This window comes from Crinia signifera, chromosome 7 (genome assembly GCF_055691185.1).
Source record: "Crinia signifera chromosome 7, ASM5569118v1, whole genome shotgun sequence".
NCBI lineage: Eukaryota > Metazoa > Chordata > Amphibia > Anura > Myobatrachidae > Crinia > Crinia signifera.
The window spans coordinates 186,702,690-186,729,809 of NC_139223.1; the positions used below are offsets into that span (position 1 = coordinate 186,702,690).

The 27,120-nt window shown below is 48.2% G+C and overlaps 1 protein-coding gene across 1 annotated transcript in view; it reads right to left on the reverse strand.

Annotated features, from left to right (window-relative positions):
* The window catches only part of ITGA4 (integrin subunit alpha 4), a 129,192-nt gene extending 102,341 nt beyond the window's left edge, over positions 1-26,851 (reverse strand). The window contains exons 1-2 of the mRNA XM_083154694.1: positions 26,495-26,851; positions 26,082-26,203 (exon numbers count right to left, since the gene is read on the reverse strand). Of these exons, the coding sequence (XP_083010820.1) occupies positions 26,082-26,203; positions 26,495-26,691 (319 nt within the window). The 5' untranslated portion in view covers positions 26,692-26,851. The remainder of the gene's footprint in view (positions 1-26,081; positions 26,204-26,494) is intronic.
* Positions 26,852-27,120: the final 269 nt, after the last annotated feature.

The window sequence follows — 27,120 nt, forward strand, 5'->3', positions numbered from 1 at the left end:
TTAGTTTAAGTTATATGGGCCACAGTACAATTTATTTTTAATATTTAAGGTATTTGAATACAATTATTTTTCTTAAAATAGTTTTTCGAAGCGAAACTATTTTTTCTTGTTAACTATTGATGAGCCATGTCTGAAAAGTATTAAACACATGCTAAATTTCAGCTATTGAATATTCTCTGGTCATGTTGGTTATCACACGCTGTAGCAAAAAATGTCACACCACTTTCAGTACCTGGGCCCCATGTTTAACAGCCATGCAAATATATTGAAGCATCCAACAAGCAACTCCTAAAACAGAATTATCTTTTTTATTCAATTGGTTGATGGGGGTTGAATCAAAACTTCTAACATGAGAGAAAAAAAAAACAGAAGACGATGGCCAAATTCTAAACTCCATTTTGATAGATTAACAGTTTATTTGTTGCTATAGTCAATGTCTCCATGTTTACTTTTTAGTAGGTTAGATACATCTCCCCCTTGAGATGAAATTGAAAAAAAAAAAGGTGAACAAATGTAATGGACTGCGAGAGCCCCATATGATTCTGTATAAATGTAGCCCAATACTACATCAATCAGATTACTAATAATAATAATAATAGTTATATATGAATACAGCACCAGTGTGTTCAATTATCTAACACATAGCTGAGAGATAATATAATATAATAAATCCTTTACGGAGGGGTACATTTACTTTTTTTTGTTTTTGGATTTGATTTTATGGTTGATTTAAATCAATGGTTGAAAAAAAATCGAACCAAATCAAACTTCTAAAATCACTTATCAAATCCTCCAGTTACGAATATTCGATTTTGCATTCGATTTTTAATTTTAAATGTGAAGTTTTCAAGTGGGCATTCTGTGTTCAGTTTCAGAAATCAATTTAAAAAATTGCCTATAAAAATCAAATGCAAATTCGAAAATAACCCCTATTGGTCCAAATATATCCTATACAAGAAGCCGCTGTGGTTCCTCTCATTTTGATTTGCGTACATCTCTGATGGTGGATCTGCGTTTACACTACTACTCGTTTATACCACTAAAAGGGGCAGACTAGATGGGCCAAGTGGTCTTATCTGCTGTCAAATTCGAATTTACTCCTCCATTAATGCCCACAAATGGTTCTTGACTGTCAATCACGCTGTGCAAAAGGTAAATGCTGCGTGTGGCATCGCCATTAGATTTTGGAACATACGCATTATTCAGGTTCCGGGAATAGAATGTTATTTACAAGCTCAAATCCCCTATCGGATAATAGTCTATTGGGGGATCGGAAATATTGATTTTCAAGCAGAACATTAGAAAATCAGGGGAACCTATATTCATATATGCCAAAACAATCAATGTTTTGCCAATATTCAGTCATGAGTGGAATTTTTTTAAATTCGATATTACCTTTAGTAAATCTCCAATCGCAAAATCCGAAATAACGAACTATGAAAGCCGGATGCTTTAAGGATTTTCAGACGAGTAGTCTGATCCTCGCCTTTGATTTATATGGTTGCAGGATGTGTGTCGGGTCGGCAGAATGAAGAGGACTCACTTCTTTAGCTTTTATGACCCACTTAGTTTTACTACAACGTGTAAGGAATGACCCTTTAATTGTCTCCTTTACCGTTTTACATAATAGTGTCAGAATAAGATCACACATACACGGAGTAACACAACACAAATCTTGGGTCTTTACTGTCAATGTGTCACATGTATGTTACTGCAATAGGGAACCTTACTGTATTAAGTAGTGTTTTGTGGGATTGCAGCATTATGTAGTATCAGGTTTATCATCTATATAGGGGTCATGGGTTCAATCCCCACCATGGCTCTAATTTTGTGGAGTTTGTATATTCTCCCTGTGCTTGCATGGGTTTCCTTTGGGTATTCCGGTTTCCTCCCACAATCCAAAAAAATTACAGGTAGGTTAATTGGCTTCCAACAAAAATAATGAACCCTACAATGTCTGTGTGCCTGTACATGTGGTACGGAATATAGATTGTAAGCTCCACTGGGGCAGGGACTAACGTGAATGTTCAACTATACGCTGTAAAGCGCTACGGAATATGTGTGCGCTATATAAGAAACTGTTAATAAATAAATAATAAATTAACATCTCAGATGCCAGAGGAGTGATAACTGCCCGCTCCGCCCATGCCTGTCGCACCCACAGCTTATCAGTCTAGTGCTGACGTGCTGTGGGTGTGTCAAACACATCCGATTTGGGCTGATTTCATTGGAATCTGGTAAAATCAGACTTGTGTTTTGGGGCCTTAACTTTTGTTTATCTTCTTCCATTGTTTTGATTCTTAAAAACGTTGGATCGTCGTGTGTTTTTTTTGTAATTATATTGGACAGTCACAAGCCACAAACGTTTGGCTGCCATCTAGCATACATTGAACTAGCTTGAATCAATTAACTCGAGCACTCAGCATTCCAAACATGTGAATGAACTCATTAACCAGCCAGCAAAAATTCTGCTGAACAGAACAATTATGTAATTTCTGATCTGTTACTTCTATCTGAACCCCTCCCCCAGTGGTGTAAAAATAGCCCCGCAGCTATTGTAACGCCGCCGCCAGAGACCCACAGATTTAATTGTATTTGTCCCGGCTCCCCTCCTGGCTTGTTCTGATGCTATGGAGACGGACCATCATAAAATGTCCGCCCCCATATAGCAGACTGTTCTCTGAAACTGTCTGCTGTATGGGGGCGGACATTTTGTGATGCTCCATTTTTCATTGCAGAAGCCAGGAGGGGAGCCGGGACTGCACAGATGAAAAGTTCTGCGGGTCCCTGCTGCGCGGAGAGGTAAGGCATGGGGGGCAGAGCACGGGGATGCACAAGGGGCATGGGGGGCATTGGTGGGACCGAGGAGGCATTGGCGGCCGGAGGGGAATGGGCAGCTGGGGGCGGGGGGGGGGGGGGCGCATACAATGTATTTACGCCACTGCCCTCCCCAGTAGCTGGGTACACACTAGGCAACACATATACTCAGTGGCATTGCGGCAGACAGGCCCTTGTGGGGAGGAGAAAGGGAGGCTACACAATTGGCGATACCGGCAGCAACAGAACACAAGCCATGCTGCATGTCCAGGGGCGTAACTATAGCACCGCAGCCCCCGCGACCGCGGGGGGGTGCTGTGCATGTGCGGGCGCCGGGGGCTGCAGTGCTATAGTTACACCCCGCCGCCCCGCCGCCATCCCCCACAGTCTTACCTGTCAGTCTTCAGTACGCGCTGGTCCCGGCTCCCTTCTTCTGCTATGAGGACCACAACAAAATGTCCGCCCCCATGTAGCAGATAGTTCTCTGAAACTGTCTGCTGCATGGGGGCAGACATTTTGTGGTGGTCCTCATAGCAGAAGAAGGGAGCCGGGACCAGCGCGTACTGAGCGTAGCCAGGTAAGACTGGGGGGGATTGCATGGGCGGCGAGGCGAGGGTTGGTGCGGCGGGGCGGGCGGGGGTTGGTGCGGCGGGGTGCGTGGGTGGTGCGTGGGTGGGTGCCCTCCCTTTAACGGCGGGGGGGCGCCCAAAAGCTAGTTACGCCACTGTGCATGTCCTCCATCGTGCTGCATCTTCAGATGACAGATTATGTTGATGGCGATGCGCAAGAGGTTCTGCAGCAGCACAATGATCCGCACATACACAGAAACGCAGAGACAGTGACTATGCAGCAGCTGGTACTGATCGTAATGCGAAGAGTATACGATGGTGACTCACGCTTGTAGTGTTCCGCCACTGTGTGAAGCCAGTGGCTTCCTATTGGAAGTCCCACCTGACAGTCACCCAAGGCTGACCCAACGTGAGGTGTTCCCTCCCTCCAGGTTGCCTCTACGGGCTGCTGCAGGGGCAGCCCACAAAAATGGGTTCTGCATAAGCGCTGGACCAGGTGCCTTGAAAAAAGCTACTATTGATTGCTGCCGAATAAGCCCATAGAGACTGGGGGCCAGTGTATGCACAATACCAAAGAAGCTACTGTGCATGCACCGGCCCCTCAACCACGACGGAGGTCAGGACCAGCAGTGGCAGCAGCGGAGGGGAGGGGGCTAGGGAACCATGGCAGCCCCCCTCGTTCACAGAGGTAAGAGCTGCCACTACCGCGGCAGAAAGGCAGCTGTTACCGGCGATGAGGATGCCAGTAAATAGTAACGAGGCAAAAGAAATGTTTTACATTAGCGATAAAAACTATTATAAAATACGATAATTAATACATGCCGCCCTTACAGACAGCTGCACTAGCCCTGCACCCCTGCCAGCTTACACATATAGCTCAGAATGTGCAGCCGCCGCTTGCCCTGCTGACTTGACAGGCTCAGTTCAGGCCCGCCCCTGGCTCAGGCGCATGCGCAAATTGAACTGGTGCTGCTCATTCTTTTTATATATGCGAGTTTCTTCTGCACATGGCAAACCTTCCTCGGTACCACATAATATTGTATACAACCATCAATGGCTCCTGTCAATTTTGACCATTGATGTCAACCATTGGAGGAAGCCAGACCAATGGCCATCCCTACATAGCAGAGTGGCGTCCGTAGGCACGTTCACAGCACCAGTGCGAGGAGAGCCTTGGGGCAGCCCAGCACCTTTTTTGGGCATGCACTGGGTCTGGATTTTAAACTTCACAATACTGGCAGGTATGGGTGAAGTGTTGTATGATACGATGGTGTTATATACATAAAATCAGATTAATGAGGAGGTCAGGGTTTATTTTTTAAGATTACAAGGTGCAATAACTGCAGATCATCACTCTCATGCATATAGTAAAATAACTGCAGCTCCTCACTCTCATGTGTATATTATAATAACTGCAGATCATCACTCTCCAGCAGCACATAGATTTGTGGCATGCAAATCTTGAAGAACAGGAAATGTCGCATATACTGTACTTTATGAAAGTATCATCTTTTAATACAGAATAGTTTCATTAATTTCCATAACTAATATGTACTCGTGTTTCCTCATTCACATAGCATTTTTACAGCATACAGTATGATACTAGATGCCTGGCGCACCTTAAAACACTTGCCATTATTCCCATGGTCACAGTATACAAAGGTGATTACAGTGTACCAGGTACGCTAGAATGGTGGTCACAAAGGAACTGGTATCAAGTCGCACATTAAGCAGAACGATACGTGTAGTGAGGTTTGGGGAATGTACTTTTGATTAGTGATAAGACACATCATATGCCCGCCAACATGACCCATTCCATTAAGGTGCACCTTGCTCTGTTCCTGGACTTCCTTTCCAATGGCATTCGCAGAAGAGCGGCTGCAGCACAGTCCAAAATTCAAATAGGGGAGCCATACCAACTGCCAGTGAGTTCCGGCCAACGATGCTTGGCAGTGTTAGGGGTGGCAGTTGATGGGGATTCCCTCTTTGGTAAGGATGACCTCTGACTTTACGTCACGCCACGTACTGCTGCTAAGCTCCACAGCCAGGGTAAAGAGCGACAAATAATCTTGCGAGAGTAGCTAGCCCACAAGGGTCTACATTACCAGTAATTGGGTTCAGACACTGTCCAGGGTAGAGTTGTGTATGCGCACGCTAATCCCGATTTTAACACTAAATCCAGGGATCCTGCTCATCCCGGAATTGGCCACCCAAATGGTGATCCCATATAGATTGGAAAGATCTATTCGGGATGGCCAATTGGATAACCATACTATAGAGAGCCATGTACCACCAACCCCTGCTTAGACTCCTCCATCCTTCTCCTTTTCAAGTGCTTCAGTTTGCTGTGCACTGCTGTAATAAACGAAGACTGCCCCTCATCTCAATCCCCCACCACCCCATGTGTCCCTCCTTAATCTGGGATGACACTAAAAACTCCCTTGGGGCATACACTAGTCTCCTGGCCAGGGTGATGGTCACTGCTGTTGTCTTCTCCCAGCGGCTTTCAATGCAAATTGACTACTGTGAAAGGTCTGTATTTGGCTGCAACCGCCTCACATTGCCCGTATTGGTTCCCAGGGAAGAGGCAAACCCTTTTTGAATCCAACAGCAGCAGCAATGAGACACTTTAGATAACCATTGAAGCTGTCTAACGGGTATGTATGCACACACAATACAGACCCCTTTCGCCATACTTGCCTACCCTCCTTGAATGGTTGGTAGGCTCCCATAAATTAGGGGGCCCTCCCGGTTCCCCAAGGAAAGGTGGGCACAAAGAAAGGTGGGCAAGTGTCCCACATCCCAACTGCTCCCCCACATCCCCCCTCTACCACCCATTTACAGAAAATGAGTAGGTGGGCCATGAGGGACCAGAGGATACGACCTGCGCTGAAATGCGCCATTGTAGACTCGCTAAACAGTGCCGGTATAGCGGGGGTGGAGCAATGATAATGCAATCAATCAGCTACACCCCATGCAGCTCACATACTCATATGCCCGACCCCCTACAACCAGGCACAAGGCAGGAGAGGGAAGATAGGCAGGGAAGTACAGGTATGTCAGCTTTGGTCATAATAGCCTTATTCTAAATACTGTAGCATATAGAAATGTGATACATGATTTACTGCCTTGAAGCCTCCTTTCAAACTAACACAATTACATAACATTTATTGGTTAAATCCAAGTGGAGTAAATCAATGTTTTATTATCAATCCCTATAAGAATAATTATTATTATTACTTTATTTTTCATAAGCTCATTTACTCATATTCCTTATCGCCGTTTATTCTACATTGACTGTCTTGCACTTGGTAGAGGGGGACATAAGTCAAACTTTAGGATGTTATTGTAGGTCCAGGAAAGAGGAATTCCTATCACAGGGATGAATAGGAAAAAGGAAGTTACAGCAATAAGAGGATGTTGAGAGACTGTTTAATCTTGAACTGATACTGAGAAATATTGGTCACATTTTCTCATCGCCCCCCATTCATCTAACATATCACCCTGTTAGATCTGGGCAATAACAATCACATGAACCATGCCTACAAGCATCAGGCTTATCACAAGCCGTATTATCCTACCTAGGAACGCAGCATAGAACAGAGATTGAGATACCGCTTCTGAATAACTTTGGTTGCACAACGTAATGTAAGCAACATATAAATAGGTTCAGAAATACAGTAGGGCATTCGTCAGTTTGACAGAACATATAATCAACCATCTTATATCTCCAATTATTTCAACACAGTACCCTTACATATTACACAAATGTTCTGGACTATGGATAGACACTTCATAGGTTAACACCATATGGCCGAAAGAGTCAAAGATCAATCGGCAAAACGTAGACCGGTCAAAAGGCCAACATGGCAATAGTCAACACAAATGGCACTAGTCAACACATATATGGTCAATACAAGTTTTTTGGGGGGTTTACATTTTTTTTAAACTCTTCTTAGGATTACCAACTGAGTGGACTAGGATTGGGAATAGAAATCCATACCCAGTGCAGCAGTGATGCACGTTGCTCAAAGGGTGGCAGAAGTAGTCAACGCTGTGAAGGTTTACATTACCAGCGATTGAGGACACAGGAGATAAACACACAAATGACACAAAAAACATAAAAAACTTTTTTTTTTACCTTTTTTGTGTCCACCACTTACACCTCAACTTTCTGTATAGCAGAGCCCAACGAATCCCCGGGTACCCGCTCAGGTTCTAAAACGGAGTCCCCGGGCAGAAATTTTGCTGGGAATTGCGGGGGAGCAGTGTCTTTGACAAGCAGCATGTCCTGGTGACACTGAGCTCCGGTAATGGAGAAGGAGTAGGCGGACACTGCTGGTCAGTGTATGCCTACTTATCGCTTAGTTGGGGGAACTTTCCCCCTACACCAGAACGATAAGATGGGAAAAATCAAACAGGTTTTTCCCAGCTAGTTGGAATGACAGTTTTGCCCGTTTTATGGCCAGTTTTAAGCGTGTGGAAGCAAACAGCTGATCGTTTGCTCCCACACACTAGACAGATTTCATTACAACCAGCCAAAAAGTTGGCTGGTTGGAACGATATCTTTCTGATGTGTGGCCGGCATAACATTTACATGTTCTTTTGTACTGTCCTTTTGCATGTTGACCTAATGCCTGTTGACCCATATGGTGTTGAGCTCTTAACGGTCTATGTAGATCTTTTATAACACACCCATTGCCAATGGCATCACTTGTTGGGTACAGACCACCCGGGGATCACCCAAGACTTGACACCAAAGTGCCAGCTCCTGCTCACTGATAGGATCCAGGTGCTGCACTGTAAAAGTATGTGCAGCACCTGGCTCCTCTCAGTGTGTAGGAGCTGGCATGTGCAGACACAGCACTCCATTGAGGAAGCCCGTACCTCTCGTACCTCCATATCGCCGAACAATTGAGGGATTTATGCAAAGTCACGCCCCCTTTCAAAGCCACACCTCTTTTCCAAGACACATACCTATGGCGCAAGTAAAGATATTCAGTGCTGAACCGTGTGTCATAGAGAAATGTGTTACCCCGGCCCAGTACACACATAACCTAAAGAAGACAGCTTTTCAAATTGGAATATTTCTGGATTATGTTAACATTTTATTAAAATGTCTATATATAGGTGCGTTTTTTTCTTTATTAAGGAGGCCCATCCTAGGATTTAGCATTTTTCAATTACTCCAATAAGAGTCTGTACTGACAATGATTGAGGGTTCTTGTGCAGCTTGCTTATGACAATGCCAATATAATGAGCGTTGGACTACTGCCCCATTTCTTATTGCGAGGGGAGGGATCTAAAAAGGTTTCTCTCCAGCAATTCTGTCCTCATAGCATAGAAACACTCTATGCATCCTCGGGTAGACCTTGAGAAGTTGCAGCGTTACATCGCTGAACACAGGACACATCTTTGATACCTACTGTGTTGAGCAGTTACTAAATTGATCGGATGCTTACATTTGCCTTAATCATTAGGAGCACCAGTGTGTTAATTGACTAACACAATAGACCTACAGGTGGTAGTAATTATTATTGAGGATGCGTAGAAAACATGCACTGTCAGGATTCCACAAGTGAGAAATAAATAGACAGAGTCGTTTATAAATGACATAACTGTTACAATTGAGGCAATGCCATTTATTCAGTGTATTATTTATATAGTTGGGTAACCATCGCTAAGGAAGTGGTAAAGACCACGCCTACCAATCTGGGTTGCGGTATATGTACTTTTCTTGGAGAAAATATGCTATGAATATAAAATTCTTTTAAAAAAAAACCTGCTTCTGTATAATAGTTCATCAATGACAGAGATATATTATATTATTGATTAGAATTTTCAAATTTGAAATAATATGATCACAATACAAAAGTAAATTTTAAGAAATGTTTTACTTGTAATACAGTTGAAGGGGAATATTCTGGTACAGTCGCTCGAATTCGCATCCTTGCGAGTGACGCAGATCCTGCCTTGCGAATGGTGGTACGCCGGCCAACCATTCGCAATGCACGTACGTTCACACTGGATGTTTTACATAAACATCCATTCGCATGCCATCGGGAGCCTCCCACATCTTTCAATTGGTCAGCGACTATCAAAAGATATGAAAGGTGCAGCGCATATGTAAGGTTGTTCTGCGCAACCTTACATATACGTGTAGGCTCGGGTAGAAGTGGGCGGGCAGCTGACATGTCCGTCACGGCTCCATTAGCATGAGAACGCCCAGAAGTTTCAAGGGGATGCCCAAGAAACGCTGGGCCTTCCCATATGCTGATGGACCAGCCCACCGCCCCAAGCCCCCCTGCCCTAGATTGGCTGTATATATATAATAAAACCCACTGCTGATAACAATGGTTATTACATTGGCTTGCAATGACAGTTGGTGTGATCTCTGATCCCTACCACCACTGACAAAGATGGACAGGAGAGAATGAGGGACAGTGATAGAGAGAACATTTGGTGAGGGAGATGACGAGGTTGGAAAAAATGGATGGGTGGAGAAAAGAAAGGAAAGAGTGGGGATGGAAGGAGACAGGTGGGAAGTGTTAGTAGGTACAGAGAGAAAAATAAATATTAAAAGTAGGTAATGCTAGAGATTGCAGAGATATATTTAATAGTGAGGTGAATGGGTTGACAGGGCTGCCATCAAGGGGGTTCTGTGGGAACAGCTGTCCCGGGCCCGGCCACTCTGACAGAGATAAAAGGGGCCACTCATTCCGCCCACCGCAACCCCCAAATTTCTCTGCTGAGCTGCCCCCGCTGCAGCCCACTGCTCCTGGAGCGCAGGCTTCTCCTTCACCACCGGACATTTAAAATGCGGCATCGTCTGGTGAGTGAGCCAATCAGAGCCTGAATACCGGCAGCCGCTCTGATTGGCTGCCGGACCGTGAACTTGATTCTTCACATATCAGTAACGATGGGAAATTAACTACTGTATACAGCACCAATGTTTACGAACCTTCTCTTTTCAAGTAGTTTTGAAACTATTAAATATCCTGTATCCCAACATACTGTAATATGGTAGCCTTATTTTCTTACAAATAAATCCCTACTACTACCGCTACTACCACTGCCGCCACTACTACTGCTACTACTATTACCACTACTACTGCTACTACCACTGCCGCTGCTGCTACTACTGCTACTACTATTACCACTACTACTGCTACTACTACTACTGCTACTACTACCACTGCCGCTGCTGCCACTACTACTACTACTACTACTGCTACTACTGCTACTACTACCACTGCCGCTGCTGGCTGCCACTACTACTACTACTGCTACTACTATTACCACTACTACTGCTACTACTACCACTGCCGCTGCTGCCACTACTACTACTGCTACTACTATTACCACTACTACTGCTACTATACCACTGCCGCTGCTGCCACTACTACTACTACTGCTACTACTACTATTACCACTACTACTGCTACTACTACTGCTACTACTACCACTGCCGCTGCTGGCTGCCACTACTACTACTACTACTGCTACTACTATTACCACTACTACTGCTACTACTACCACTGCCGCTGCTGCCATGACTACTACTACTACTGCTACTACTACCACTGCCGCTGCTGCCACTACTACTACTACTACTACTGCTACTACTGCTACTACTACTGCTACTACTACTGCTACTACTACCACTGCCGCTGCTGGCTGCCACTACTACTACTACTGCTACTACTATTACCACTACTACTGCTACTACTACCACTGCCGCTGCTGGCTGCCACTACTACTACTACTACTACTACTGCTACTACTATTACCACTACTACTGCTACTACTACCACTGCCGCTGCTGCCGCTGCTGCCACTACTACTACTACTACTACTGCTACTACTGCTACTACTACCACTGCCGCTGCTGCCACTACTACTACTGCTACTACTACCACTGCCGCTGCTGCCACTACTACTACTACTGCTACTACTACTGCTACTACTGCTACTACTACCACTGCCGCTGCTGCCACTACTACTACTGCTACTACTGCTACTACTACCACTGCCGCTGCTGCCACTACTACTACTGCTACTACTACTACTACTACTGCTACTACTGCTACTACTACCACTGCCGCTGCTGCCACTACTACTACTACTACTGCTACTACTGCTACTACTACCACTGCCGCTGCTGCCACTACTACTACTACTACTGCTACTACTGCTACTACTACCACTGCCGCTGCTGCCACTACTACTACTACTACTACTGCTACTACTGCTACTACTACCACTGCCGCTGCTGTCACTACTACTACTACTACTGCTACTACTGCTACTACTACCACTGCCGCTGCTGCCACTACTACTACTGCTACTACTACTACTACTACTACTGCTACTACTGCTACTACTACCACTGCCGCTGCTGCCACTACTACTACTACTACTGCTACTACTGCTACTACTACCACTGCCGCTGCTGCCACTACTACTGTACAATGCAGAATGTAGGCTATTTAAAAAGTTAACATAAATTAGAGTTAAATACATGAGCTGATACTGTATATGTATACTATACTTGTTGAGTGAACCAATGGAGAAGTAACCCATATCTACCTATCTTTTTTTAGCTAATTGGTTGTTACTAGCAACTTCTGCCCCGTTACTCTACTCATTTCACTGCTTGATTCAGCAACCCTGCGTATTAGGATATCATTTGGAGAATACACTTTAGTCCAAAGACAAATGTAAAATCTTACAATGTATTAACATGGCATTGGGGGGGAATTTACTAAGATGAGAGTTGTATTTCACATGGGATGTTGCTATGGGTAACCAATCAGAATCTACTTATTTATTTAGCACCTTCTAGAAGATAAAAGATAGTATTTGATTGGTTGCCCATGGCAACAACCCATGTGAAATAGAAATCCCTTCTTAGTAAAGGGATATGGTCACTAGGTCTCCACAGTAACCACTTCGACATGACTGAAGGTCAACATGCATGAAGGTCGACATGACTGAAGGTCGGCAAGTCTTTAGGTCGACAGTCAAAAGGGTCGACATGGGGTTTTTCCACCTTATTTCTTTCATGCCCTACCATCCACTAGGGCGTAGCGAGAGAATAAAATAGTGTGCCAAGTGTAGCGAGGCACCGTGCCCGAAGCATGTCGAGCGCAGAGAGCCATGCGAGGGGACGCAGTGCTACGTTTCAGTGTCCATGTCGACTGTGTCGAAATTCAGGACAAAAAAGTGAGAAACCCCATGTCGACCTTTTGTCTGTCGACCTTCCCCATGTCGACCTAACCCATGTTGACCTTCAGTCATGTCGACCTAGTGTTGTCTCCCTAGTTACTGTCTAGCCAATGATCCCATTCCCCCATTATGACCTACAGATGGGTCTTTTCCCATCTTGGCAGGGGATGGCGCTGGCGTCGCCAGCCGCCATCCCCCGCCAGCACCATGGCGATCGTGAGAAGGGGACGCGCGCGCGTCCCCTTCCGACGGCGCTTCCATACGTTTCCCCGGGTCCCCGCCGGCTTGCCGGCGGTAACCCGGGGTCCCCGCCGACTGCCCGCACCCCCCCTAACCCCCCCCTAACCCTGTCCGTCTCCCTGAGGCGGAGACGGACAGGGTTTCCGTCGCGCTAGCGACGGAGACTGAGACGCGCGTGCGCGTGAGATGCACGCGCGTCTCAGTCTCCTCGCTGGCGTGGCTGCTGGCGGGTCGCCAGCGCAGACGCCATGGCGACCCGCCAGCAAGGATGGGACAAGACCCATCTGTATCTTTTTTTAGAAAAACATCTTACACTTTAAAATGACTTTTATTTATTGGGTTACACGAGCTCTGTGGCAGCTTATACGGAATACATGACATTGTGTGTCTGGCTTCTCTCTGCAGATCTCAGGTGCTTGTCTTTATATGAACCAGCAGAGTCCACTATTAGTGATTTCCTTGTTTTACCCTGGCCTATAACCAGCTCTGTTCTCTTTCTATTGGACAATGCTGTATCCAGAAAATAACGCTGTGTCATATCCAACAGCAACAACAATGATAAACTGTATCTACTCATCCAAGGACATGTCTGGAATACACAGACAGAATCCAGAAATCAATAAAATTCTCTCAGTGTGTTGCTGGGTCTTTGACTGCACTGTGATGGTTTATCTTTCTTTTAATGCAGTTTGTGGCACAGTGATCCGGACAGCAAATTTGGTAATATTAGCCTGCAATGACACAAGTCACTGTTGCATCCAAAAGGAATATAGACAGACAGTCAATAGGTTGACACCAGATGGTGGACAGCCAAAATGTCAACAGGGTCAGAGGTCAGGTTATGGATAGACACTTGGGGTAAGGTTAGGCTAATGGAGGAGGTTGTTGGGGCTTGGTATTTGGCTGAGGGTTATGGGTAGGCTGCGGAAAGGCAAAGATAGGCAGGGTTGAGGAAAGTCCCTGGTGCTGAGAGCTGTAAGGGCAACACTGGTAAACCATTTCCTGTGCCAAATGTTTCCATTGCTATAAAGGGATACGGTCTCCAACAAGTTGTTAGACAGTCATTAGGTCGACATATGTCTCGGTCGACATATGTCTTGGTCGACATGCATTTAGGTCGACATGAGTCTAGGTCGACATGAGTCCTGGTCGACAGGGTCATTAGGTTGACAGGGTCATTAGGTCGGCATGGGTTAGGTCAACAGTCAAAAGGTCGACATGGGTTTTTTTCACTGTTTTTTGAGTCGACAGGCGGTATTTTATGCCCTAACATCCACTAGGGCATGGTGGGAGAATAAAATAGTGTGCCAAGCATAGTGAGGCACCGAGCTGAAGCATGGCGAGCGAAGCGTGCCATGCAAGGGGACGCTGTGCTCTTTAACCTGTGCCCATGTCGACTGTGTCGACATTCGGGGGAAAAACTGTGAAAATCCCATGTCGACCTTTTTGCTGTTGACCTAACCCATGTCAACCTAATGACCCTGTCGACCTAATCCATGTTGACCTAGACTCATGTCAACCTAAATGTATCGACCTAATGACAACTTGCTGGTGACCAACTAATCCACAGCCGCTATAAAACCCAAATCTACAAGTGAGCCAGAGCTGTCGGACTTAGGGGTTTATTCTAGTTCATTCTTTCTGACAAAATCCTTCTTAGATGGACAAAACCATGTGCACTGCAGGGGGGGGCAGATGTAACATGTGCAGAGAGAATTAGATTTGGGTGAGTTTTTTTGTTTCTGTGCAGGGAAAATACTGACTGCTTTATTTTACACTGCAATATAGATCTCACTTTGAAGAAAAACCCCACCCAAATCTAATTCTCTCTGCACAAGTAACATCTGCCCCACCCGCAATGCACATGGTTTTGTCCATCTAAGAAGGATTTTGTCAGAAAGAATGAACTAGAATAACCCCCTAATCCCATGCTAATCCCCTACTGTATTGTTCTATGTATTGTATTGCAGCTGAGAACAACAGGCCTTGGTGAACCATGGCTATCCAGAGACATCTAGTTAAAGGCTCCATCTGTATCACCAATATGGGAAAGCAAGACCCATGATCTGCTGAATGGGGTCCACATTACATCATACCTTCTATTTATTTATTCACTTACAGTTTCTTATATAGAGCAGCAGATTCTGTTGCGCTTTACTATTGGAAACAACAGTGATAAAAAAAACTGGGTAGAAACAAACTGACATGAAGGTAGGAGGGCCCTGCTCGCAAGCTTACAATCTATTGGGATTCATTACTGAATGGCTATATAATGTGCATTCCTTATTACTATTGTTTATTTTTATCCCCCCCACAACATTTGTGGACTTTTACTGTATTGTACAAATGATCTAATTTTAATTCACCAACTTTCCTTTAAGAATGATGAAATAAGCACTGCAGGCAATAAACATGTATAAAGCACTAACCAAGGAATAAAACTGTCAGACAAATCTCACTTGACACACATGGCTGATGGATTATACACATTGCCGTGTATCTGTGACCCTTCAGATCAGCCAACTGTGCCAACTCTTCTTTCACAACTGAGGCTTTAACAAGTCATGTTTTTCCAACTTAGAACAGCCTTCAATGTCTACAGGCCAGTAGCCCTCACCCCACAGGTGGAGGATCAATTTGGAAGATAAGGGCTTAATTTAGGGTTAACCATATGTAACTGTGACAAGGAAGGTGGCCCCATCCCAGCTCTGGGCCCCATAGCAGCTGCACCCCCTGCACCTACAGTAGCTACACCCTGTATATAACACATGTAACTGTGACAGGGAAGGTGGCCCCTCCCAGCTCTGGGCCCCATAGCAGCTGCACTCCCTGCACCTATGGTAGTTACACCCTGTATATAACACATGTAACTGTGACAGGGAAGGTGGCCCCTCTCAGCTCTGGGCCCCATAGCAGCTGCACTCCCTGCACCTGTGGTAGCTACACCCTGTATATAACACATGTAACTGTGACAGGGAAAGTGGCCCCTCTCAGCTCTGGGCCCCATAGCAGCTGCACTCCCTGCACCTATGGTAGTTACACCCTGTATATAACACATGTAACTGTGACAGGGAAGGTGGCCTCTCTCAGCTCTGGGCCCCATAGCAGCTGCATTCCCTGCACCTATGGTAGCTACACCCCTGTATATAACACATGTAACTGTGACAGGGAAGGTGGCCCTTCTCAGCTCTGGGCCCCATAGCAGCTGCACTCCCTGCACCTACAGTAGCTACACCCTGTATATAACACATGTAACTGTGACAGGGAAGTAGGTCCCTATCAGTTCTGGGCTCCATAGCCAGGGCCAGCGAGAAGTATGCTGGGCCCTGGTAACATTTTGGGGGCGTGGCATAATCACAGGAGGCGTGTACATCGCCCGCGATTAGGCCACACCCCAAAATGTTTAAGGGGAGGGTGAAAAAATACTCTAAATTTGAGGGGGGAGTGTTATTCCCCCCATCCTCAGCAGCAGCACACACCTACAGCATGTGCTGTGTCACTGTCAGTGAGATGCTGATGCTGTCAGCACCACACATGCTGTAAGTGTGTGCTGCTGCCCACACCTCTCCTCCTCTCGCTGGTCCTGCCCATAGCAGCTTCACTCCCTACACCTATAGTAGCTACACCCTTATATAGCACACATGTAACTGTGACAGGGAATGTGGCCTTTCTCAGTTCTGGGGCCCATAGTAGCTGCTACACCCTTGTGTGTGTCCCTAATCCCCCAGTTGCTTCCATGTGTAATCCAGTTTGATCATGAACCACTATCATACCTCCCAACTTCTGTGCTGATGAAATAGGGACACTCGCGCGGGGAGCGCCTGGAAAGGGGGCGGGGCATATGCAAATGAGGGTCTGGCTTATGCTAATTAGCCGCAACCTCATTTTCATACGAGAATAGACGCTGTGTGCATGCGCACAGCGTCTATTCTATTAGATTGAAGGGTCTCCCAACTGCCACCCCCCGCAGCGGGACAATGCCTGCCGCAGGTGGGACAGCGGGACAGGACCCGAAAATCGGGACTGTCCCGCTGTAATCGTGACAGTTGGGAGGTATGCACTATCACCATTGCTGTTCCCACAAAAACAAGCAAATAAATAGAAACACAGAAGGCTGATTAAGCCTGAAGGGACATAAACCACTAAGGGTTCTCTTAGGGTACACCATGCTGTTGGTCACATGACTATGTTGATGAGGATGGGCATAAGGCCTATCAGGACAGGGGGGAGGGTCCAAGCAGGGTAGGAAGGATCACGCTGTTAGAGTGATCTGCCCCTGTCCAAGAAGCTGCTGACCAGGCAAGACCTCCAGTGCAGCTTCCCCTCTGAGTCAGGTTTTTCTCTAAAATTAATAGCTGTTAATCTCTCCTTTCTATCTCTTTATAGCAACAGCATACTCTGTCCTTCCCTTCTGTCTCTATTTCCTACCTTACATAGGCCTTGCTCCGCTGCAGCTATGCCCCGTCCGTCCAGGGTATCCAGGCTGCCTGCCCGTTTGGCAGAGTCTGCGCTCACGTGCAGGGGTCGCGCTGGGTCCGGCTCTGAGGTCTCTCCGGGTCCTGTAACCCGGGGGGGGTCACGGCGGGGACCGGCGTTGTCTAGCGCACGTGGGCGCGATGAGCCGGCTGGGGCGCGTGTGGATGACGCGGCCGGGCGGCCGGCCGCGTCACACGCGAGGGGAGGCCGCGGTCGTGGCGCCGCTGCCTCTCCGGCAGCAAGGGGGTCGGGCAGCGCTAACGCCCGGGGGACTGTAGTGCACGCGGCCAGGGCGCAAGTGGATGACGCGGCCGGGCAACCGACCGCGTCACGCGCGAGGAGAGGCCGCGGCCGCAGCGCCGCAGCCTCTCCAGCTACAGGGGGGTCGGGCAGGGGTAGCGCCCGTGGTGCTGATAGTCGCGGGCGCGGGCAGGAGACCCGCGGCCCGCGTGGGACATTAATTCGCAGGGCGACCAGGTCAGGCACCCGCCAGGCGGGGCCTGATTCAGGCCTGGTCGCATCTGCTGCCCCCAGCGTTCCTGCACCACAGCAGTCAAGGGGTAGGCTTAGCATAAGGGCTAGGGACGCTCCCAGTGTCCCCAGGCGGGCGATTAGATCAACGCAGCCTGGGGTGGGATATAGACAGCCCTCAGTCACGCGCCCTACACGGGCGGTTAATGCATTAAGTGCCCCCACTGCCACCCCTACCAGGAGGATGGCAGCGTTAGCCCCTTTGCGGCTGGCAAAATGGCGCCTGTTGCAGGCTGCTAGGAGAATCCCTCAACAGCATACAGAGGGAGGGCCCTCAGTGGCTCCCACTAGTGGGGTCCCAACTGTAGCCCAGGCAACCCCGGGCCCCCGTGCCCCTATGGAGGGGGAGGATGCGCGACAGCTCCTGGCGCTGCTGTCATCTTTCTTGGGGCAACCTCTAAATGCGGCGCCTTCCCCGGTGGCATCCCCGCCTCCCTTGCCCGTGCCCTCCACGTCGGCCCAAGCATCGATGGGAGCAGGTGTCACTCAAGCTCCTGAAGCTTCCACATCCACGGCTGCAGCTGTCCGGCCAGCCTCCACGGATGACCCTGCCCACGGTGGACCCTCGGAAATGAGCCTCGTGCCTCGGGACGGCACTTCAGGTGGGTCAAAAAGAAAGAGCAAACGGCGCAGGCGTAGGGACTCCCGCACCTCCTCCTCATCCTCGGGACGTTCAGGCTCAGAGACGTCCGGGGAGGAGGGTGGACGAAAGTCAAGGAGACGTCGGCGTCGCCACGGGCGACGTCGCCGTCATTCTAGTTCCAGTGGTAGCTCAGGGTCCCCCTTATACCCTAGAGGTCAGGTGGTGCAGTGTGAGAATACCGCTGTGCTTAGAGGCCTGAGACGCAGTGTGCAAGAGCGTATTAGAGATGGAAAATACGTGAATTTCTTTAAGATGACCGCACAGGATGAAAAAGATTATCGCGCAGCTATGCGAAAAGGAGGGATTGGGGAGGAGGCTTTTTGCACTTACCACAGGTGGCAAGCGGGTCTCTTCATGTTTGCAGCCTGTTACCTGGAAACTAGGCCCCAGGAACACATGAATGTAATGCGTTACATACACATGATGCATTCTATGTTCCTTACTGATGGGGACTCGACATGGCGATCCTATGACGAGAGTTTCAGAAGGAAACAGTCAGGGCTAGCAATCATGAACTTAGGCTGCAAGGATGTGGAGATCTGGATGGGCCCAAAACCCGCAGCTCCACCGACTGCGGCCCCCACCCCTCCTCCAAAGAAGGCCGCGACGCCCTTTCGCGCAGGAGGGGGGGCGGGGGGACCCTCCGCTGGGCGCTGCTATGGTTACAACGGGGCAGGCTGTTCCCTGGGGGCGCGATGCAAATACAAGCACTGTTGCACTAAGTGTTGGGGCCCCCACACGGCCAAAGAATGCAAGAAAGGAAAGCAGGGAGGCCCGCCGGCCGCGCAAGCAGCAGGCGGACACCCTCACTAAGGCCGTTTCCCCAATTAGACTCGACCGCATGGCCAGCTGGCTGGCGGCATACCCTCATAAGGAGGAGGCTTCCTTCTTGCGGTCAGGATTTGACGTAGGTTTTCGCCTTCCCATTGACGGGGAGGTGTCGACCTCGTCACCCCGAAATTTAAAATCTGCCATACAGATGCCCGGGGTGGTTTTGGATAAGGTGGCTAAGGAGGTTTCACTGGGTAGGATGATAGGTCCTTTCCAGTTCCCCCCAGTGGCCAATTTAGTCTTATCACCAGTGGGAGTGGTTCCCAAGAAGGCCCCGGGCAAGTATCGGCTCATTCAACACCTGTCACATCCTGTGGGCAGCTCGGTGAATGACGCCATCCCCGAAGAATTGTGCCGAGTTCGATACCAGTCTTTCGAACAGGCTTTAACAATGGTTCGGGGTTATGGCCTAGGGGCACTACTGGCAAAGATTGACATCGAGTCGGCCTTTCGCCTCCTCCCCCTGCACCCGGAGTCTTTTCGGTTCATGGGCTTTCGCCTCCCCACGGGTTTTTACGTGGACAGGTGCTTGCCCATGGGCTGTTCGATCTCCTGCGCCTTCTTCGAACGTTTCAGTAGCTTTTTGCACTGGTGCGTCGTTACGGGATCAGGGGAGTCCGGGGTGGCCCACTATCTGGATGACTTCCTGTGTGTGGGCCCCGCGGAATCATCGCGCTGTGGAACTTTGCTAGCATACATGCAGGGCCTGTTCCAGTATCTAGGGGTACCGGTGGCAGCTGACAAGACGGAGGGGCCGGTTTCCTGCCTTTCCTTCTTGGGCATCGAGATCGACACGATTGCCGGATGCTGCAGGTTGCCTCTGGACAAGCTGGCCCGTCTGAGGGCGGCAATATCCCTCGCGCTCCACACAGGTAAGCTGCAGCTGCGCCAAATGCAGTCTTTGTTGGGTCTGCTACATTTTGCGTGCAGGGTGATTCCCATGGGGCGGGTTTTCTGTAGAAAACTTGAGAGATCCGTCTCTGGGGTCAGGCATCCCTTGCATTTCATACGGCTCTCAGCCGAGCTGAAAAGGGACCTGCGAGTGTGGCTATCCTTCTTAGAGCATTTCAATGGGGTCCTCATATGGCCTTCCCCCCCCTGCGACAATCACCAACTGCAGTTGTTTACTGATGCCGCGGGAGGGGTGGGTTTTGGAGCTTTCCTGGATGGGTCATGGTGCGCAGCACCATGGCCTCCGGAGTGGTTCACCGAGGGCCTCACAAAAAACTTGTTGCTCCTCGAGCTGCTTCCCATAGTGGTGGCTTTGGAGATATGGGGTGACAGGCTACGCAATGCTAGCATCATATTCTGGTGTGATAACCTGGGAGTAGTGCACGCTATCAACCGCCAGGGTTCCTCCTCCCTTCCAGTAGTTCGCCTCTTAGCGCGGCTGGTGCTAAAATGTTTGCTGCTAAACATTAACTTCGTGGCAAGACATATTCCCGGGGTGGATAACTCCGTGGCGGACGCCTTGTCCAGGGCTGACTGGGCAAAGTTCAGGGCCCTGGCACCTCATGCTGATCCCGTTGGTGAATGTTGTCCCTCTTATGTTTGGCAGATGATCAGGCCGGAATGGAGGGGCTAGCCATGCGGGCTATTGCACCCACGACGCTGCAGTGCTATCGGGCTGGTTGGCAGGAGTGGGAACAGTTTCGGCTGTCGGCCCCTCAAGCAGGTAAGACACCTAATGCGGCCATGGTGGCCTTCGTATGGAGTTTATACTCCTTAGGTCGTTCTGTCGCTTCAGTGCGCAGGATACTGGCGGGGGTGTCTTTCTTTTCTGCTTTGCAGGGTAGGGCGGACCCGTCCCGGTCGTTTTTGGTGTCGAGAGCATTACGTGGCTGGCGGAGAGCCTCGCCGGCGCCCCCAGACCGGAGACGCCCGATTGATATGGCATTGCTACCAGCTTTGCTGGACGCCCTAGGGGACATTTGTTGGCCTGCCTACGAGGTCCTTTTGTTCCGAACGGCGTTTGCAATGGCATATCACGGGGCCTTCAGGGTGGGAGAGCTGGTGGCTCCGTCAAAACGGGCTCCTTCACCTTTGTCCGTGGACGATGTAGTGGTCCAAGAGGATTCGGTGCTGTGTCACCTGCGACGATCCAAGACAGACCAGGCTGGTAGGGGGAGATGGCTGTCCCTGCTCCCATGTACGGTGGAGGGGGCGTGCCCTGTGGCGCTGACCACGGCCTGGACACAGGCACGCCCGGATCTGCCTGGTGCTTGGTTGATGCATGAGGACGGGTCGCCTCTCACCAAATACCAATTTGGGCACGTCTTGGGACGGGCGCTGGAGGCCATAGGCCTTGATTCGAAGGAATTTGGGTCGCATTCCTTCCGGATCGGGGCTGCTACCTCGGCGGCTGCGGAGGGCCGCTCCGACGCAGAGATTCAATCTCTGGGTCGATGGCGCTCGGCAGCATTCCGAAGGTACATTCGGCCGTCTCTATCTATCACTGATCACCATGGTCGACTGGACGCATAAGCGCTCGCCAACTTCCAGTGGGGGCCTTGAGGTGTGTTTTCGCATCCGCCCGGGGGCACAATTTGGCTATAATTACAATCTGGCATGGCGTACTTGGTAGTTTACTCCGGGCGGTGTGTTTTGTGCCTCAAGAGCTGGTCGGCCACGGTTTTTCCTCCTCCCTTCTTCATAACCTATGCAGCGTGTGAGTGCAATGACGAGTACCTTCATCCAACTAACTAACTTTTTGTGTGCATATTTCAGATCGACGGGACGTTAAGTCCGTGTGGATGTTGGGCCATTCATTTGTGTATTGGGCCTCGCAGGCAATGAACGCCTCTGATGTATGCATGTTTCCACAGGCGGGGGAGGTTAGGTGGTTGGGTGTTAGGGGCATGAAATGGTGTTCACTGCAGGCCCGAATGATCAGTGCCGTTAAGCAGTTTGGGGTCCCGGAGGTCATCATATTCCACCTTGGCGGGAATGACCTCGGACAGGGATCTGTCCTGGAGCTGCGCTCCATGATTGTCCGGGACCTCCACATCATAGCCCAGGTGTTGCCGTCATGCAGGTTGGTGTGGTCCTCCATGATATCCAGGATAGTGTGGAGGGCAGCGAGATCATGCACCAGCATAGAGCGTTCACGCAAGAAGGTGAACTCTATGGTGGCGAGATACCTGTTAGCTAATGGCGGGGGTGTCATTTGGCACAACGCCATTAGTTTCCAGCGCCCTGAGCTCTACAGGAGCGACGGTGTACATTTGAGCCCTGAAGGTATGGCTTTGTTTTTAGGCAATATTTTTGCCTGGTTAGCGACGCGGTGCTGAGCGTTTTTTCTTGGTGGTGGCGGTGGCTGCGGCCTAGGGCCTGGCTGTGGCGGTAAAGAACGGTCATGCTTTAAGAACTCTGTATGTGTGTAGGTAGTGGGGTACACTCTCCCTCGACAACGATTGTCATGGGCCACGCTTCTGCCCGGGGGATGGCCGTCACCACCAGGCCTGGTGGTCGACCAGGGAGAGTGGTCATCCAGCGTTGTATGTATGACTTAGTGATCTTTAACCCCCTCCTTCCTATAATGACCGTTCTTTGGTGCCGCCACCATTCATAGTCTTAGTTTAGTTTAACTTGTCAAATAAATTTGACATTCTGTTTTTGAAACGCCAGCACTTGTGTCGTGTCTTTATTTTAGGATAAGTTTATTAAGATAAGGTTATAGATAAGTTAGATAATTAATGGTATCAACAGCAGGTGGGATCAAGGGGATACCCGATGGTGAGTTTAAGAAACACAGAAGGCTGATTAAGCCTGAAGGGACATAAACCACTAAGGGTTCTCTTAGGGTACACCATGCTGTTGGTCACATGACTATGTTGATGAGGATGGGCATAAGGCCTATCAGGACAGGGGGGAGGGTCCAAGCAGGGTAGGAAGGATCACGCTGTTAGAGTGATCTGCCCCTGTCCAAGAAGCCCCACCCACCCTTCCCTTTTTCTTTTCCTCTTCGGCGGCGGTAAAGAACGGTCATGCTTTAAGAACTCTGTATGTGTGTAGGTAGTGGGGTACACTCTCCCTCGACAACGATTGTCATGGGCCACGCTTCTGCCCGGGGGATGGCCGTCACCACCAGGCCTGGTGGTCGACCAGGGAGAGTGGTCATCCAGCGTTGTATGTATGACTTAGTGATCTTTAACCCCCTCCTTCCTATAATGACCGTTCTTTGGTGCCGCCACCATTCATAGTCTTAGTTTAGTTTAACTTGTCAAATAAATTTGACATTCTGTTTTTGAAACGCCAGCACTTGTGTCGTGTCTTTATTTTAGGATAAGTTTATTAAGATAAGGTTATAGATAAGTTAGATAATTAATGGTATCAACAGCAGGTGGGATCAAGGGGATACCCGATGGTGAGTTTAAGGCACATATTGTCACTTATGTGCGTTTTGCCCTGTCCTCGTGACACTTGGAGAGTTATGGATAGTCGAGAAGCCTGAAAGCTCCAGTTACATCAGCTGGAGCACCACAGGATGCCAACATTACCACTTATTTAGAACTTTAAGGAAGTTGTGTTGTACAGATCAGCCCCATTTCCTGCACAGAACATCCCACAAAGGTATGTTATCTAGCAGATGTGGCGAATTCCCAGCCCCCCATACATAGACAAACACTCCCCTCTTACACATATACTTCAAGGAGTGTCCTGTTTGGTTTCATTGTGAATGAGAAATAATACATGCTGTACTTTGTATTTATTTTATTTATACAACATACATTGTGCAGCTTTGTACTGGAAGTGAAACCATTATATATCTATGCTGAAATAGGCACCAAAATGCACGTAGTATTCAGTAAATATACTGCATAAGAAAAACAGAATGCGTACAAATAACTACAGTATAATAAAGCAGAACAGAAATGAATAACTAATTTAGGCTGAGAACCCAAGCAGAGAACTCGTGGGGCACCACTGATCAAATCGCCTATAAATAGCCACCAAATTGGTACAAATTTAGCCTCTGTGGCTACGGCTTCCAGACTGGAGAATGAATGTTTGTAGTAGAAGAGAGGTTCTCAAACTCGGTCCTCAGGACCCCACGCAGTTCATGGTCTCCAGGTGCATTCATTACTCCAGGTGCATTCATTACTCCATACCTCCCAACCGTCCCGATAACCGCGGGAACGTCCCGGTTTTCAGGGTCGTTCCAGCGTCCCTCCCGCCACCGGCAGTGTCCCGCGGGGGCAGTTGGGAGTCCCCGTTAGTTTCTGGGGAGTGGAAAATAGACGCTGTGCGCATAGCGTCTATCCCCCACATCCAGATGGGCTGGGGGCTTTGCTAGAGGCTCATAGAGCCTCAGGGCCATGCCCCACAGCGTAAAACGGGGGCGTGGCCTCGGGGACAGAGCGATTATAGGCCATGCCCCTCCCATAGTAAGCCACGCCCCTAATTGCATGTCCTCGGACCAACTGAAAGTTGGGAGGTATGTTACTCACTGACACATTTTAAAAGATCCACAGGTGGAGCTAATTATTTCACTTGATTCTATGAGGAGACCTGGAAAACATGCACTGGGTGGGGTCATGAGGACCAAGTTTGAGAAGCTGTGTAGTAGAACATTAAACTTGCTATTGTCATTTCTTCATTCCGAAATGAGCGAATTAATTATTGAAAATATTACACTTTAGAGAAATAAGCCCCAAATAAGCTTTAAAATTAAATAGGTAACCTCAGCAGAACATTAAGCTCCATACACATTAAATGAGTCCCCGCTGACACCGATGATGGCGGCAGTGGGGTGCGCAAGTGCATACACACTTGCCAACGACGGGGGGAGCAATGGTCATGCTGCACCGCCTTTAACGAGGAATCAGTTGTTTGAACATGTTCGGACCAGGGAGGGGGTGTTAACGATGCATTGGAGCGCAAAATCGTTACTGATATGGAGTGTACACACTAGGCAATATTGTCAAAAATATCCCTCAGAATGCCCTTTCTGTGAACAATATCCCCTAGTGTGTATGGAGCTTTAGAGGGAGGGTCATCGTGTGGTTGGCTAGATATTGTGGAACTTAAAGTCCCTGCCAGCAGCTGTGTAGAGACACAGCTTGAGATGACAGGTATCTGTTAAACATTTCCCCAGGGTTAGAGTTTCCTATAAATCAGGTTTGGTCAAATTATTTGTTTGTACTGTATATACAGTAATTCAGAATGTGTCACGAAGCTCAGTGTAATCACACGTGCTGGAATTAATCCTTTGAGTGCCAACAACTGAGGGAGATGTGCAAAATATCCGCCAAAAATGCCAGCGTCGCTCACATTTGTTATATAAATTCAAATAAAAAATGTTGGGTAAAAAATTATATTTCCTATATAAGGTAAACATTACAGGTCATTATTATGAATTAAAAGGTTTGCTTGCCAATTTTCACACCTATTTTGACAAATTCACTTGGCACTAAATTGTTAAGACCCAAATCAAACGCAAATCAAATAAGCTAATGAGATAAGCAGACAATTTTAGCAAAGAGATAGAACCCTGTGGCTCTCCAGCTGCTGTTGAACTACTGCTCCCAGCAAGCTATGATCATTCTAAAGCCACAACACGCACGTCTTCTCTTCTATAGAGATCCTAGCTACCTTTTAAATAAACTACAACCCCCTTATGCAGAGTATGTACCCTGCCTGCATCCCAGTCACTCAGCCACAGTGCTCCAACTACTAAACCCTCATGAGATATATTCCTGTATTAAACACATGACATCATCAGCCTCCCCTGTTTAAACACTCACCCAAATCCATTGGCTCACACGTCCTTTCTGAATTATTTCCAATCCTGCATTTAAAAATTGCCCCAGGGCTGATGACATCTGAATATTTAGTCTGGTTGGATTTTGGGGCTCCAACGATAAGCCTGCAACAGCAAATCAAAGAAAGATGCAGGAATAAAAAAGTTGCGTATATTCATATGACATCACAATGGATGACATCAACAGTCTCATTCTTACAGATGCATTGTAACGCTGTATTAATTCTCCAAATTATGGTTACATTGACTAAAGTGTGAGTTTTTAGAAGTGAGAGATGTTTCCCATAGCAACCAGATTCTACTTATTTATTCAGCAGCTTCTAGGCAGGATAATAGCATTCACTGTACACGATGGACCCCCTCCCCTCAATATACATGATGGAGCTGCAAACTCACCATTTATGATCATCGTAGCTGTGGAAAATGACGGAGTAACCGAACAGAGATCCACTTGGCCCACGAAAAACCACAGGGCTTGATTCATCGATGTTATAGGTCCGAGCGAGCTTTGTGCAGAATATACAGAGCAGCAGGGTCACAGTCCAGGGATAAGCCAGATTGCCCAGTATACAGCCTTTCCCCCTCTGCATCATGATCTTCTATGCAATCCGCCTTACTGAGTTCCCCAATGTAATTTCTTGTTTTCCAGTGGGATAATGTGTAGTTGCATGGAAGTCTTCTGATTGCAGGGTGACTAATGGTAAATATCCAGAGGCAGCCTAGAACTCTCATTGTGTCTTCCAGCATGGGTGTTACGTCTGACCACTCCCACCCCCCCCCCCCCCACACACACACACACAGCCCCAGACTTTTTAAACTTTTGCAGAAGTTTACAGACTCACTGAATAACTGCAGGATGTACCTAGGCAGTAATTAATCATGAACTCCGCATGGCCCACAGCACAAGGAAACAGAGCCCCCCTGGTTAGGTGCTGAAATCAGACCAGCTGTGGATTGTAGGAAACTCACTGGTGGAAGGGGCTGTGGATCATTTTTACTATTAAAAGATGCAAGGGAAGAAT